This window comes from Anomalospiza imberbis, chromosome 1, assembly GCF_031753505.1.
Source record: "Anomalospiza imberbis isolate Cuckoo-Finch-1a 21T00152 chromosome 1, ASM3175350v1, whole genome shotgun sequence".
Lineage (NCBI taxonomy): Eukaryota > Metazoa > Chordata > Aves > Passeriformes > Viduidae > Anomalospiza > Anomalospiza imberbis.
This window is the reverse complement of record NC_089681.1, coordinates 50,038-66,232: the sequence shown is the minus strand read 5'-3', so window position 1 is coordinate 66,232 and position 16,195 is coordinate 50,038. Positions and strand designations below refer to the sequence as shown.

The 16,195-nt window shown below is 50.1% G+C and overlaps 1 protein-coding gene across 9 annotated transcripts in view; it reads left to right on the top strand.

The window, feature by feature from the left end:
* ARHGAP39 (Rho GTPase activating protein 39) overlaps positions 1-16,195 on the top strand; it is a 106,712-nt gene that overhangs the window by 69,922 nt on the left and 20,595 nt on the right. For all 9 annotated transcript variants that reach the window (XM_068212621.1, XM_068212539.1, XM_068212376.1 and 6 more), the window contains exons 3-4: positions 5,375-5,455; positions 14,755-16,156. In XM_068212621.1, the coding sequence (XP_068068722.1) occupies positions 5,375-5,455; positions 14,755-16,156 (1,483 nt within the window). The remainder of the gene's footprint in view (positions 1-5,374; positions 5,456-14,754; positions 16,157-16,195) is intronic.

The following is a 16,195-nucleotide window of genomic DNA, read 5'->3' as shown; positions in this document are numbered from 1 at the left end:
CTCAGGACATGGAATTATCTCCTCTTTCCACCCTTGTGGAATCCATGACAAGGAGTCGGATCCATCCCAGCTGAGTTGTCCTGGAGATTTTTTTCATTTAGGGATCACCTGCAAATTCCCTGGCTTCAGCCTCTTCCCCTCGTTCCACGAGATCCTCAGTTTCCCAAATTGTGAGGCAGGATCTTGGGAAGGATCCCAAATTCAGTCTTCCAATGGTTTTTTGTGGTGTTTTGTCCCTGGTTTTGTCTTATTCCCACTTATATCACGGCAAAAATCCAGCTCAGAGTGACGCTAGATGTCCCTGTCCATGGCCAAGGGGTCAGAATTCCGTGGTCTTTTCGGTCCCTTCCAACGTTTTGGGTTGCTCCAATCCTGGCCTTGGACACTTCCACGGATGAGGCATTGCCAGAATTCTTTGATAGGATCTCCCAGCATTCCCAAATTTATCCAAAGATTTGATTTCCCCCCACGGGAGATTTTCCTACTCCAAAATTCCTTTGGCTTCAACTTCCTTTCCCCTTCTCCAGCACTGGGGGTGCTCCAATAGTGCCAGATCTCATTCCACCCATCTGGGTGAATTTTCCATGGAATTGTTAAGGTCAGAAAAGACTTCCAAAATCCTTGAATCCATTTTCCAGGCTCCTTCCTTAATCCAATTCCTCACTATGATCCTTGAGTTTATTGAGACCCTAAAGCTCCGGAGGGATGGAACCATCCGAGGAAATATTTGGGGATAACCAGTGGAAAACACATTCCTGGCATAACCCAAACAAGATTGAACTCCCTCATTCCATCCTCAAATACTTCCCAGAATATTAAAAAAAAGCTCATATCCGGCATTTCTTGCTCCGAGCCGGGGTGGAAATTGGGGGCTGAAGCTTTTTAATATCCTTTCCTTGAATTCCCCGCTTCCCGTTGAGAAACACGGGCCCGGATTAGGCGGATGTTTGCCTAATTCCTCGGAGCGCTTGCGTCGGCGGCCGTCCCCAAAATTCCGGTTGCATAATTCCAAAGAAAACCATCTTTGAAGTTTTATTGGAAGCGGGGGCTGTAATTAAGAGTATGAAGTGCGGCGATTAAAGCCGAGGATTTGGAGCCAGGATTTCATTTCTATTCCTGGCTTTTGCCATGGAGCCGAGCTATTTCAGGCCGCTCACTTTCCCTGATTTTCCAAAAGCTGGGGAATGGTGCCGTTTCCTGTTCTAGGCAGGGGGAAAAAAAAAACAAAACTTGCTGTATTTATTGATTTTTGTTTAAAAATTTCGTTAGGTTTTGTTGTTGTGCCAGAGGTTCCCAGGATAAATTTGGGTCTGGGCTGGAGGCTTTGTAAGCCGTGGTTTAGGGAAAATTGTTGAAGGAAAATTAATTTTATTGATGTAAAAGCATCTTGGTTAATGGAAAAACACCTTTATTAGTGCAAAATCACCTTTTTCATTGGAAAATCCCCTTTATTAATGGAAAATCACCTTAATTATTGCAAAATCATACTTATTAATGGAAAACCATCTTGATTACTGAAAAATCACCTTTATTAGTGGAAAAAGCACCTTAATTATTGGAAAATCACCTTTATTAATGGAAAATCACCTTAATTATTGGAAAATCACCTTAATTATTGCAAAATCACGCTTATTAATGGAAAACCATCTTGATTACTGAAAAATCACCTTTATTAGTGGAAAAGGTACCTTAATTATTGGAAAAACCACACTTATTAATGGAAAATCATAATGATTACTGGAAAATCACTTTTATTAGTGGAAAAATCGCCTTAATTTTTGGAAAACCACCTTTTTCATTGGAAAATCACACTTCTTAATGGAAAATCACCTTTAGTTATGGAAAACCACCTTCAAAGTATCCCAGAAAGGCTTTGGATGTATCCCTCATCCAGCCAGAGACACGATTTGATGGATAAAAACCGGATTGTCCGGCTCGGAGGGTGGCGGTTGGGGTTCATTCCCACTGCTTGGCTCCTCCCAGGCTGATCCCGGCTCCTCTCATGATCCTTATCAATAATATGGATATCCTTATCAATAATATGCAGAGCCACCCCCGGCTCCAGACAAGCTGGAGGGCAGGGCTGGAGCTTTGAGGGATTCTATGGATCAAGGACAGGTTGGGAAGAACTTCCTGAAGCTCAGCAAGGCCGGGTGTAGCCACGGGATGGACAAACCGGTGGCTGCCCAAGGATTCAGGAATGCTGGGAAGTGTTATCCCAAGGGCAGGTGAGGAAGGGAAGTTGGGAACACCTCAGAAGGTCCAGCGAAGATTTAAACCTCATTTGACCACAACTGGGCAACCTTTGGGTTATCCAAAACCTGGAAAACCTGGGAGAATCCAGTGGGGAATCACTGGGATGGAGCTCAGGATGTGTGAGGAGAAAATGAGGGAGCCAGGCTGGTTTTGCATGGAGAAGGATTTTGGGGAGACCTCAGGACACTTTCCCAAAACCAAAGCCAGGTTTCCAAACCGGTCGGGTTTTTGGTTGGAACCGGTTTTGCTTCCTGTGATCAGCTCGGTGCTGTTTTGCCGTTTTGGGATTTCTGGGATGCGATCCAGTGCCTGTAGCCCTGTGCTTGTGGAAGCCCTTGATGCCCACTTCGGGAATTCGTTTGGGTTGAGCTTTCCAGATTATTCCGGTTGTTCTGGGCTGGTCAAGGACAGGTTGGGTGGGAGTGTCTGGCTTGAGGACACAAACTGGGCCAAGGTGGAGATTGCAGGAAAGACATTAAACATGGAATGGTTCAGCTTGGAAGTGACCTCAAAACCATCCAGTTCCACCCCCCTTCCACGGGCAGGGCCACCTTCCACTATCCCAGGTTGCTCCAAGCCCCATCCCACCCAGCCTGGAATATTCCAGGGATGGAGCATCCACAGGTTCTCCCGTGTTTCACCACCCTCATAGTAAAATTCCTCCTTTAATCCAACGACTCTGTCAGTCAAGCAAAATCCATAAGGATTTGGCTTAAAAACCTTGGAAAAACAGCTGGCCAAGGGTAGGGGCCACGCTCCGTTGCATCCCTGCCCACGGGAAGCCGGGATAGTTGGAATCCAGCAGAGCTGTTGTTTAAATATTAACCAGGAACCAACTGGGAATCCTGCCCTGGGCTCTCCGGCCAATTCCAGAGGCTGCTTGTTAACGCTGGAACTTCAGCAGGTGGTTTTTAATGATTCCCAAAAACTCGACTCATCCCAGAAAAGCGAACACGGCCAGCTCGGCCACCGGTGGGAATGTGAAACCACGGCTCCGTCCTCCTGCAGATCCCTGCGGAGATTCCCTGCCCAGCTGCCCCCAGTCGGAATCTCTGGGATGGATTCGCTCATCCATCAGCTCCGTCTGCGCAGAAACCTCGTCGGAGATGGATGGGAGGAGGCCTGGAGTTCATTTGGATGGGGATAATTAATGCTGATGGGAAATGGAACAGCGGGAGAAAGGATGGATGGAAACCAAGCCATGGCTCCGATGGATTGGGAAGATCTTGGAAGCAACAGCTCTGAAAAACTCCAAGAAAAAGCCACCCATCCTCGGGCTCGGCCAAAGTAAAGGATGGAGGAGCATGTGGAGCTTGATCCTGGCACATGGAACAGAAACCTAGGATCCAGAGGAGTGGGAATTCCGTCCTGGAGGGGTGTGTGCCTTGCTGATGGCAGTGGGCGGAGCTGTTGGTCCATCCCACACGGGGAATTCCAGTGCCCGTTGGGTTTGACAATCCCGTTTTGGCCGTGGCCGGGTTCCAGTGGAGTTTTTAGACGGAAAAACCGAAATTCCCACCAGACTTTCCCCAGGGATGCTGCTGTACGGGATGGGGGGTGGAATGATGGGAAGCAGATCCGTAGGGAAGGACCTTGAACAGCTCCTGAACTCTCCTGGAATCACGGAATGGTTTGGGTTGGAAAGGGCCTTAAAGCTCATCCAGTTCCTGGGCAGGGACACTTTCCCCTATCCCATGTTGCTTCAACCTGGCCTTGGACACTTCCAGGGATGGGATCCATCTGGATTCCACCATGGATGTGGGGATCCATCTGGATTCCACCATGGAATTGAGGAGCCATCGGGATTCTGCCATGGATGTGGGGATCCTTCTGGATTCTGCCATGGAATTGAGGATCCATCGGGATTCTGCCATGGATGTGGGGATCCATCTGGATTCCACCATGGATTAGGGTACAGCACTGGGATCAGAGGTGATGCCTTTGTCTCAGGAATCCTGGAGGAGGAGGAGGAGGAGGAAGAGGAGGAGGAGGAGGAGAAGGAGGAGGAAGAATTCCATTCATACACACTGGCAAGGAAAAGGGGATTAAGCAATTCCACACAGCCGTAATTCCAGGGCTAAATCCCATTAAAATTAGCTTTGACAGAAGCTTAATTTTATTGCCTCCTTGCTCCACTACATTTTTGGAGCTTTATCCTATTAGGAAGATTTGGTTTCTTTCCCTCTTTTTTTCCTCCTGAAACCAACATCGGATCTGAATTTTAATAATGGGAGAGGAATAACAAGGAAACGGGGGATTTTAGGGGTGGTGGTTTTTTTGGAGTAAAGTTATTTCTCCAGATATTTTCTGGAGAAATATTTGCTCTGTGTTTTCCAAATGGGACCGAATCCGAGCACATTCCCACTGGGAAGGGCCGTTAAGGCAAAAATAAACCTTTTCCTGTGCTCATTTGCAGCGGGATTGGATAATATCGGAAAGACAATGATCAATACCTGGTTTCTGGGGAGTCTTGGAGGGTCTTGACATGGATTCCCGGCCATTGGAAAAGTGTGGAGCCAAAAATATGGCGCAAGAGTGGGTTTGATCCTCCTTGAATCCCACAAAATCCTTCTTGGACTCCAAGTTTGAATTCCTGACCCCACCAAGTCCAAAAAATCAGTTTGGAAATTCCATCCCGCGCTTCCAGATGGGTTTTTTTCCCCATGTTTTTCCAAGTGTGGTGTCTCTTGGAGTGGGATGGTGGTGTGACCTTCTCCATCTCCTCCGAACAAGAGCTCTGCAGGCTCAGATTTTGATGAAAATGTGGCAAAAATGGGTTTTTTGCAGATTTTCCTCTTCCCACATTGGCTCTGACCATCTGAGGTTGTTGAAGAGCGGTAGCGGCACTCGGAAAGGGTGGGATGAAGCCGGGAGATGGTTGGTATCTTCTCAGATGTTTTAACGGAAAATTTGGTCTTTGAAGGGTTGGACATGGGTGGCTTGGTCATCATCCGGCCAACAACTCAAAATAAAAAATCAATGACTCCAAGCTCGAGCAGGTCCCGGGAGCAGATCCAGGACAGGTGGATCCCATCCTGATGGGATTCATCTCCATTAATCCTAGAGGAGACACTGATGTCTCCATTGGTAACTCCTCGTCCACATTCCTGTTTTCCAGTTCGTCGCCTTCCGGAGTGTTCGAGAAGGAGTACGACATTTATCGGGATTACAGCACGGAAGGACAACTCCTGCACTACAGGTAGCCGGAATTTCCCTCCCGGATCGGGGTTGGGATGGGTGGGGCAGTGAATGTCACTGATCTTTTATTCCCGACGGATTTTTCAATCCTTCTTCTCATCCCTTCCATTCATGTGTTGCCTTCAGGTCTTTGTGGAATTCCGTAAGTCCTCATGGAACCCCTAAAGTCCTTCTTGAACCCTACCAAGTCCACCTTGGACCCCAAATCCTCATGGAACACCCAAAATTCCTTCCTGAACCCCCACCACACCCTTGCTGAGCCCCAAAAATCCTCACTGAACCTTCAAATTCCTTCCTGAACCCCAAATCCTTATTGAACCCCCAAAATCCTCATTGAACTCCAAATTCCTTCTTGAACCCCAAATCCTCACTGAACCCCCAAAATCCTCACTGAACACCAAAATTCCTTCCTGAACCCCAAATCCTCACTGAACCCCCAAAATCCTCATTGAACCCCCAAATTCCTTCTTGAACCCCAAATCCTCACTTAACCCCCAAAATCCTCACTGAACCCCCAAATTCCTTCCTGAACCCCAAATCCTCACTTAACCCCCAAATTCCTTCCTGAACCCCAAATCCTCACCAAACCCCCAAAATCCTCATTGAACCTTCAAATTCCTTCCTGAACCCCAAATCCTTATTGAACCCCCAAAATCCTCATTGAACTCCAAATTCCTTCTTGAACCCCAAATCCTCACTGAACCCCCAAAATCCTCACTGAACACCAAAATTCCTTCTTGAACCCCAAATCCTCACTGAACCCCCAAAATCCTCATTGAACCCCCAAATTCCTTCTTGAACCCCAAATCCTCACTTAACCCCCAAAATCCTCACTGAACCCCCAAATTCCTTCCTGAACCCCAAATCCTCACTGAACCACCAAAATCCTCATTGAACCCCAGAAGTCCTTCTTGAACCCCCCCCCAAGTCCTTGTTAGACCCCTCCAAGTCCTTCTTGAATCCCCCATGTCCTCACTGAACCCCAAAAGTCACCATTGGACCCCACCAGGTCCTTGTCACACCCCAAAAATCCAAGATGGGAATAAGAACAGATTTTGGGGATTTATGGGTCACTCCCTGCCTGGTTGCTCTAGGTTTTGATAAAACCCCAAAATCCCGGGTTTTTTCAGGAGTTGGGGATGAGTGGAGGCACCTCCAGCTCCTCCTTTGCTTTCCATGCTGGAAATGGTGACCCCAAAGGCCACCAAGGGATGCTCCTCATCCCTCTTCCCGGAACATTTTCTAGCTGTTCCAAGCTGATCTCCATTCTGATCCAAGAGATGTGCAGGTGAAAAATCACATTCCATCCCACTTTTCCCTGGAATTCACTGCTGCCGAGTGACCTCCTGGGAACTGTTGGAATTAATTGCCACTTAAGGAAGAGAGGGGAAAAATTCCGACCTTTCCAGGAGGGAAAACCAGCAGGGCGATGGGATCGGGCTTTTATCCTCGCCAGCTGAACGCTGTCCATGAATCCATGGACAACCTGATCCCACCCGCGAGCTGGGCGGATGCAATTCCCAGGAAGGGTGGGAAGGAGCGAGAATTGGGAAGCATGGAGATGTTTGGTTGGGAGAGAGGGATTGGCAACGGGAGCCAAGCCAGAATCCGGTGGGATTTGTTGGTGATGGGGACAACGCGGATTTGGGCTGGTGGCAATCAAAAGCTTCAGTGTCACGCACTCATGAGCTGTTGGCATCAGCCATGCCGCAGGAGACGCCTCCGTCTTCCCAATCCCATAAAAACCCACGGAGCAGCCCTGACCGCCCTTCCCCCTGCCCGCTGCCAGCCAAGGAGCTAATTAGCAGCTTTGCTTAATTAGCTGTGAGTGGATGTCCTTTGGTTTAACCCCGTGAGCGCCACGAGCTGGAATCAGAGCTCGTGATGAATTCCTGATAATGGGATTAATTCTGAGGGGGGAAATTATTCATGGAATCATGGAATGGGTTGGGTGGGACCTCAAAGGTCGTCCAGTCCCAGCCAAACCATTCCAAGGGCAGGGACACCTTCCAGTATCCCAGATTGCTCCAAGCCCTGTCCAACCCGGCCTGGGACACTTCCTGGGCTGGAAGTGCAGTGGTGCTCCAGGACCTTTGGACAGGGATTGGGAAGTCTCTGGTTGTCCCATCATGGAGATGACGGATTTGGAGCTGGATGGAACCCAACCAAAGCTTCATCGATCCATCATGGAGTGGGATGATGGAGCCAAAACGCTCCCACTGGAGCTGCCACAGCTCCCTCACTTCCAAACCCTGTTTGTAAAACAATCCCGGAGGTTCCAGATCAGCTGGAAAATCAGGTCTGCAAGCCAGCAGCCTTCCCAGGTCTTTCCAACCCTCTTCTCCTCAAGTCTGGCATTAATTCCAGAGGTTTTCCTCTGGAAAATGGCAGAGGGACATAGGATTGAGTCCCACGATTCATCCATGGTTCTCTGGTGGGTGGGAAAGCGTGGTGAGACTCAGGTCATGGTTCCTGCCTTCCTCCATCCCCTCTGGCCGGGAAAGGAGAAGCTGGAGAACTCCCAGATGCTGGGACTAAGTGTGGGATCAAGGTGGCTTGTGGAGAGAAGCCGGATCTTGGCTGAGAAATCCCATGGGATTCAGCTGGGGATCCTCACCCATGGAATCATCACCACGTCCAGGTGCAGCTCTCGTGGATCACCCCAGGAGCTGCAGCACCATCCTCGGGAGCAGGGAAGGATTTTTCCGCTTCCTTGGAGCTCCCGGACAACAATTCCTATGGGAGATTCTTCCAAAGTAATGAAGGTTAGTGGGTGTCATTAAGAGGATGACGTCATGCTCCGTCTGCCAAGAAGGCTTTTGTCAGGAAGCCCTGGAATCCCAAATCCCATAATTCCCTGCTCTTAACCATTTCCCTCTTCATTCCCTCTGGATTTGTGGTCCCCAGAGCTGCTTCATGTCCTCGTCCCGTTGAGGGAGTTGAACTCTTTGCTAATCCAAAATCAATCAATCAATCAATCAATCAATCAATCTTCCCACGGGGAAATCCACTTGTTTGTGGAAGAAATCCCAAATTTCTGTCTTCATCCCATGGTCACATTGGCCAATCAGTGGATGGAAGGTCCAGGGCTGCTCAAGCTGAATTTTAGACCAAAAACCTTCAGCATTAAGGACCTTCTTCTCCTTTTCTCCTCCCGACTGCAGGGATGGCACCAAAGTTCTCCAAAGCTGTGGGGAATCCGTCATTCCAGGCTTGGGAGCAGAAGGTGCCCCGTTGTGTTACAGCTCTTTGTAGAGAGTTGGGATGTCCAATCCATGAGCAGAAAGAATCCCGGTTCTTCCATGGGTGTTTTAGGAGAGCAGGATTGTGGCTGCTTCACCTGCAGGGGATCCTTGGCTTGGTCATCCTCCATTTCTCCTGGACCTCCACATCCAGGAATGTTTAAAGAGGTCTTCAATCTTCTTGTGGTCAACAGGAATCACTTCACAGCAAAGAAATTGGGGAATAAGGAGAGAATTGGGGTTGGCTCCCAAAATTCCGGGCACCACCATTCGGAGCTCCACAGAACCTCACGTGGAGGCACCTGATGTGGTTTCAGAGGTGGGTTGGTGTCTGCTGGGGTTTAGGAGGTGGTCATGGTGGTGGGGCCACCTCTGTTTTGGGAGACAGCCATAATTTGCCAAAAGTTTGTAATTTTCCAGCTGTTTTCACCTCTTGGCTCCCACAGGAGTTTTTGGATTCATCCTCCATGGTTGGAGGTTCAGTGTCCAAATGGTTCAGTGTCCAAATCCTGCCCTGGCCGTGTTCAGCCCTTCTCCATCTGGATTTGTTGTCCTACTGCCATGTGGATTCAGGGAATGGCTGTAATTCAGCAGAGTTGTGTAAATCCAGGCCCAAAATCCAGGAAGAGACTTGCAGGAGCTTTGGAGAAACCTGGGAAGGAGGTGAGGAACCACCAAGCTAGATTTTGAGCACGGTTCCAACCGCGAGTTAATAAATGTGACCGTTCCTGATTTTTAGAGGTCATTCCATTCCCTGGTTCCCTTGGAAGTGAGGAAGAGGAGCAGAACTGACACCAGTGATTCCCTGGGGAGTCATGAGACGAAAATCCCATCTTTTGGGAAAAAAGGGATGAGGGTTGATGGTTGCTTTTGGTGGTATCAGAGTGGTGGGACCTCCCGGGCTGGGCCTTCTGCCCAACCCTCATCCAACCTGGCCTTGGACACTTCCAGGATGGAGCAGCCACAGCTTTTCTGGGAATTCCATTCCAGCACCTCACAGGGAAGAATTCCTTCCCAAAATCCCCCCTAACCCTGCCCTCTGGAAGTGGGAAGCCATTCCCTGTGTCCTGTCGGGGATGAACGATTCAGGCTGGAGACACCAAGAGGAGGAAAGGCTTTGGCACAGGGAATGCACTCCAGGAGATGTGAAATCCACTCGGAACAGGCAAGAGCTAAAAAAAAATCACCATTTTTGGAACTCTTTGTCGCGCTCCCGGAGCCAGCGGGACAGATTCCCTATTGATCGGCTATTTCGGGAAATGTCACTTCTGGTCTCTTTGTTCTTCCCAGCTGATTCCTCAGAACGATAAAGGCTCTTCTGTGCTCCTTTCGCAGCATTCCCTCCTCCCTTCCCAGTCTGGAAAGATCTCCTCTTGTTTTCGGTGACATTTGGATTTCGGGAACGAAGCTATTTTTGGGGGATTGCTTTAATTGGGATGAGCAGCTCCGATTGGCTCCCAGGAATTTGGCGTCCGTGTCCTCCGTGCCCGGCTCAGTTGTTTTGGTCTTGTGCTTCCTCCTGGTGGGTTCCTGATGGGATTGATCCCAGAGGAGATCACTGGAGACCCCCTGGCCATCATGATGTCCCAAACCAAGAGGACAAGATGGGTGACCTTCAGCAAGGTCAACTTGACCTTCAGCCAAGGGACTCAACAGGAGCGATCGTCCGAGTTCATTTTGGTGTTTCCTCATCATCGACATCCCATAAAATCCTTTGGTTATGGATTCGTGGCCTCCAACGTCCTGACCTGACCATCCCACCCAAACAGCTGCCTGAAAATGGCAAAAATTCATCCTCCCGGCCCTGCTTCTCCTGAAAAAAAAAGTGGGAATGGGATGGCAAGGGATGGGATGGGTCGTTGTCTCCCTCTGGTCTTGATCAACTTATGTGGATGTTAACTAGCAATGATGCCACCGGCGCAGCAGAACATCGGAGATGTTTCGCGGAGAGATTTGGTGTTGAGGGTTTGGAGCTAAAAGTGATCCCATAGCGCCATCCGGAGACAGGGATTGGACAATCCCTGAGAATTTTGGAAAAACAATAGGATTTTCTTTTTTTTTTAATGGTATTTTGATGGGTATAATCCTTCGGGAATATTTTAGCTGGAGAACGGAATTGTGTGTGGAGGAGCTTCAGGAGGTTGTGGACATCCATCAAACCAAGATTGGATGTCAACAGACTTTGGGCTTCAACATTCCCATCACTCCAAAATTCCCACAGAAAGACCAAACTGGATTTTCCCTTCCCGGGATATCCCATGGATTGTGTTGTATCCATCAAATCATCCTGGGAAAACTCGATCCTGGTGCTCACCTTCTTCCCAAATATCCATTTTATTGGCCAAATTATGCAAATTTCACCTTGCTCATTCTGGTTTATCTAAAAATCAGCTTCAAACAATCAAAAAGGCTTCCTAGAAAAATTAACTCCAAGGAGGAAATGACGCTTCCGGGCTCCTAAAGATGGGAAGAGGGATTGGAAGTGTGGGAGAAGGGTTGGAGAGGCCATGGTGGGGTTGTGAGAACCCCAAATCCCACAAAAACAGAATCGAGGGCCTGAGCAGGAATTTAAAATTTGAAATTTTAAAATGCAGAATTTAAAATTCCAGTCCAAGCCCTGGGATATTTATATATCCGGAATTCCACAGAATTCCATGTCAATGTTTGGGAAAAGCACTACTTGCAGGTGAAGAGCAGCGAAACCTTAAGGATGGAGGTTTTCGGCATTTCATCACATAGCTTAATTGAATTATAAATTAACATAAAATACGAGTTTTTGCACAATTACAGAGGCTGGATTCCTGTCCTGAGGACATTTTCCCAGCTGGAAAATTTCCGATGGATCACAGGAGATTCCAGGTGGAAGCCTGGGCATCTTCAGGCTCTTGCTGCTCACCTTTCCCTGCTTTTTTTCACTGAGATTTTCGTGCTGCCGGAGCGGCGCCGGGCACCGTGCCAGGCACAGGGGGGGTTTTTTCCGCCGCCGGCTCATCCCTGACCCCGGAGCTCCCAGCGGGATGCACTCGGAGCAGGCGGTGCCCAGCTGGGAGGGAAGAGGGGCCGGGCTGCTTCCCTCATTCCCATCCCAGTTTAGCCCTGGAAAAGGGAATTTTAAGCTCAGGTGGAAGGCGGAGGGAGAAGATGCTCCCAAATCCCGCAGCTGGGGGAGGAAGGTGAGGAAGAGCGAGGGCACGGTGGGAATTCGTGATTTTGGGAATTTGGGATGGCACCAGGAGCTGGGATGGTGGGGGATGCCCAGGGATCTTTTGCTTTTCCCGGAGAATCCTGCTGTGTTCCGATACTTGAAATATTCAAATCAGGGCTTTTTCCCCTTTTTACAGGGAGGGGAAAATCCACTTAATCCTGGCTCTAAATTTTAATCTTTACCTGCAAAGTCTAAACAACACCGGGGTAGAGGAAGAAATCTTGGGAAAATGCATGGTTTGGGTCGGTTTAGGAAATAGTCTTGCTTTTAAAACCTCAGGTCTCTCCGTCATTCCATCAAAAACCAAATAATTCTGGTTTAAAATAATGAAATACTATTTTAAGTTATATTGTTTTATTTATTATTTTCACTAAAATAATGAAATATTATTTTTAAATAATTCTGCTTAAACCCGGCTGTGATTTATTCCCTCAGTCCCACCTTGATGAAGTGGAGCTGCCCCTTGGCCCCGTTAAAAGCATCAGGAATGTGAAAAATCCATAATTTTGGTTGTTTTTATGGGATTTTAAGGAATTTTGAGCTATGCACGGTTGGGACTCTTGCTGAAATGAATAATGGTATGTAAATGAGGAGGGGGATTACCTGCAGGTGTGGGGTCTCTCCAGAAAAAACAACAGGAAGCAAAGGAATTCCCGGATGAGGGATCCCGGTTTCTCCTCTCCCCTCCATCGTTGACTTCCCAAAGGTTGGAAGATCGAGGAGGAGGCATTGGAGCAGGGAAGGAAATTTAGGAGAACATGGGAAAATCCTGTCCTAAACCAGATGGAAACTATTTGGGAATCACACAAATTTCCAAAGAAATCCATTTCTTGGATAGGAGATGTGGAGGGATTTGGGAAGAGGTTTTGTCATGGAAATGTACAGAGTAGAAAAAACCTTCCCCACGTGGAGAAAACAGCAGGGAGAACCCGGTGCCAAGCCAGAAATAACAGGAATACTTGGAATTTCTGCCCGATGCCCCGTGCCAGCATCCCTTGAATTTCCTGGAGCGGCCGTGCCGCTCGTGGGCAGCAATTTCAGCCCAAAAATTGCCTTTTTGGGATTCCTTTTACCAGCAGAAAATTCCATTTATTCCTTTTTTTTTTTCTTTTTTTTTTTTTTTTTGGTGGGGGTTTAGCCATAATCCACGGAGCTTTCAGGAATATTGCTTCCAAATATTTAATATTTGGGATTGAAAGCTCGGCCCGGACGAGGTGATTTGACGGAAGCGCCGCTGCTCCGTTGGGGATTTTTATTCGGATCTGCTGCTGCCAGATGCCACGGGCTGGAATATTAATGCCAACTGCAAATCTGGGAATTAAGCAGCGGTTTCACCTGGTTTGAGTGAAAACACCTGGATTTAGGAGGGATTTGAATTCGGGTGGGGGTGGGGAAAATGTGGAAACGTGGATTTCTGCACGGAACTTCCGGATCATCTCATTCCAACCCTTTTCCATGGGCAGGGACAACTTCCACTATGTCAGGTTGCTCCAAGCCCTGTCCAACCTGGACTTGGGCACTTCCAGGGATGAGGCAGCCACAGCTTCTCTGGGAATTCCAGTCCAGTTCCACTGGGAATCCTCTGTGGATCTTCTCTTTTCTTTCCTCGTGATTTTTGGGATCTGTGTTTAAAAATCAGGTTATTCATGAGGATTAAAGACCTCCACCTCTTCCTGAAGAAACATGGAGCCATCCAAGATTTTTGTGCGTGGTTTGAGCAGGAAAAGCAGATTTTTCAGGAGCAGAGCAAGGTTGGAAGGGGCTTGGAGCAACCTGGGATAGTGGAAGTTGTCCCAGCCCATGGCAGGAACTGGATGAGTTTTAAGGCCACTTCCAACCCAAACCATTCCATGAATCCATGATTTTGTGGTCACGGAGGGAATTTTGAGGGTCTGGAAGGGCGCCATAAGGGGTTGAGATCCATCAAACCAAGATGGAGAAACCCAAACTCATCCAGGTTTTCGGCAGCAAGAAGTTGGCAGGAGGCTCAAATCCCCAGGAGCTCCAAAGGTGCTTCCAAAGGTGGAAAAGGAAGGAATGAATTGTTCCCAAATCCCTTGGAGCAAGGACAAAGTCGTGCGCAAACAAGGAGAGACTGTGGAGCCTCCTGCAGGGAATTGTGGCTTTTTGTGGGAATTTTTCTCTCAAAACTCAGTGACTGAACTCACTGCACCTTTCCCTGGGGGACAGAAGGGACAAATGGCTGGGAATAAACGAGAACTGGAGAGGGATGAACTGGGAGAGCAGACGGTGCCTCCGGCATCTTCTGTTCCAGCGTGGGATTGGTGACAGGATGTGCTTCTCTGTGCCTTGGGAACAGCAAATTCCAGCTCGGATTCCCTCCTGTGAGCCGGGCAGCTCCATAAAATCCATCTTTGCTCTTCCTCCTGAGTGTCCCAAGGACTTGGAACAGGGAGAGAGGAGATGAAAATCCACCGTGCCAGGGAAGAATTCCTCTCGGGAGAATTTCTTCCCAACATCCAATCCCAAGGCAGGGACACCTTCCACTATCCCAGGTTGCTCCAAGTCCTGTCCAACCTGGCCTTGGGCAATTCCAGGGATGGAGAAGCCACAGCTTCTCTGAGAATTCCATTCCAGAGCCTCCCCACCCTCACAGCCGAGAATTCCTTCCCATTATCCCATCCAACCCTGCCCTCTGGAAGTGGGAAACCACTCCCTTTGTCCTGTCCCTCCATGCCTTGTCCAATATCCAACCCCATCCAATCCCTCCCATCTCCGTCTCACGGGAATATCCATCCTCCAGGCTCTGCGGTGGTTCGGGAGGTTTGGGACCAGCGATCCCAAATTTTGGTGGAATTCTGACCCCTCCCCCTGTGATGTTTCTCCCCGCAGGACCTCATCCCTCCGATGGAACGCCGGCACCAAGGAGCGGATGCTGATTAAGGTGACGGATCGGGAGCCCAGCTTCCTCCTCCACCAAGGCAATGGCTACACCCCGGAAAACCAACCGGGCTCCCGCTCCCGCCGACCCTCGGGTGGTCAACAGTCGCCCAACCTCCAAACCTTCTCCTCGGATGCCGACAACTCCGTCTTCTTCCCGGAGAGGAAGCAGTCGCCCTTCCTGAAGAGGGCCGAGCACGTGGGCAGCTGCTCGCCGCTGCTGGGCCGGGGCGATTCCTTCTGCTCGCCGCTCCAAGCCCAGCACCGCAAACATTCCAGCGAATCCCAGCCCTCGTCGCCCCGCTACGCCTACGAGCCCCCGCTCTACGAGGAGCCCCCCATGGAATACCAGGCTCCCATCTACGACGAGCCGCCCGTGGACATGCAGTACGAAGCCAGCGGGAGCTACAAGGCCGGGTCGCCGCAGAAATCGCCCATCCGGAAGCCTCACCCTTTCCTTCAGTCGCCCAAGCAAGGCTCCAACTCGCCGTACCAGCAGTTGGTGCTCACCAAGCAGAAATGTCCCGACCGCTTCATGAGCCTGGAATACAGCCCGGCCGGCAAGGAATACGTCCGGCAGTTGGTCTACGTGGAGCAGTCGGGCTCCAGCCCCAAGATGAAGACGGGCTTGAGGCACAAATATTCCCCCAACCCCATCGGCGGCTCCTACTCGCTGCAGCACAGCCCCTGCCTGGTGCGGGACCAACGCCTGGACATCAAATCGGGTGACTACAGCAGCATGGAGGGACCCGACTTCTGCCCCGGCCCCACCGGGGCCCAGGTGGTCCAGGGCGAGGACTCCATGTCGTGGTCCAGCCAGCAGGACACCTTGTCCTCCACCGGTTACTCACCCTCCACCAGGAAGAGGAAAAGCCGGAAGCCTTCGGTGAACCACGACACCAACGCCTCCTCCACGGATGGCTCGGGGGAGCGGGAGGTGTTGGGCGAGCTGGGTGAGGAACGAGCCACGCCGGGGCCCAACAGGTCGCCGATGAACCGGACGGAGAGCAAGGCGGCCGAGGCGGAGGCGGCGCGGGGCTTCCCGGAGCCGTTCCTGGCGCAGGCGCGCCTGGCGTGGGAAGCGCAGCAGGCCCACTACCACATGAAGCAACGGAGCAGCTGGGATTCCCAAAAGGACGGTTCGGGCTACGAGAGTGACGGAGCCCTCCCGCTACCCATGCCGGGCCCGGTGGTGCGAGCCTTCAGCGAGGACGAGGCGTTGGCGCAGCAGGAGAACAAGCACTGGAAGAGGAACACCTTCGAGAAGCTGGGCTTCCCCCAGATCCTGCTGGAGAAGAGCGTCTCCGTCCAGACTAACCTGGCCTCGCCCGAGCCCTACCTGCATCCATCTCAGGTAACGCCCTTGGGAAGGTTCTTGGTTTTGGGGGTCTTC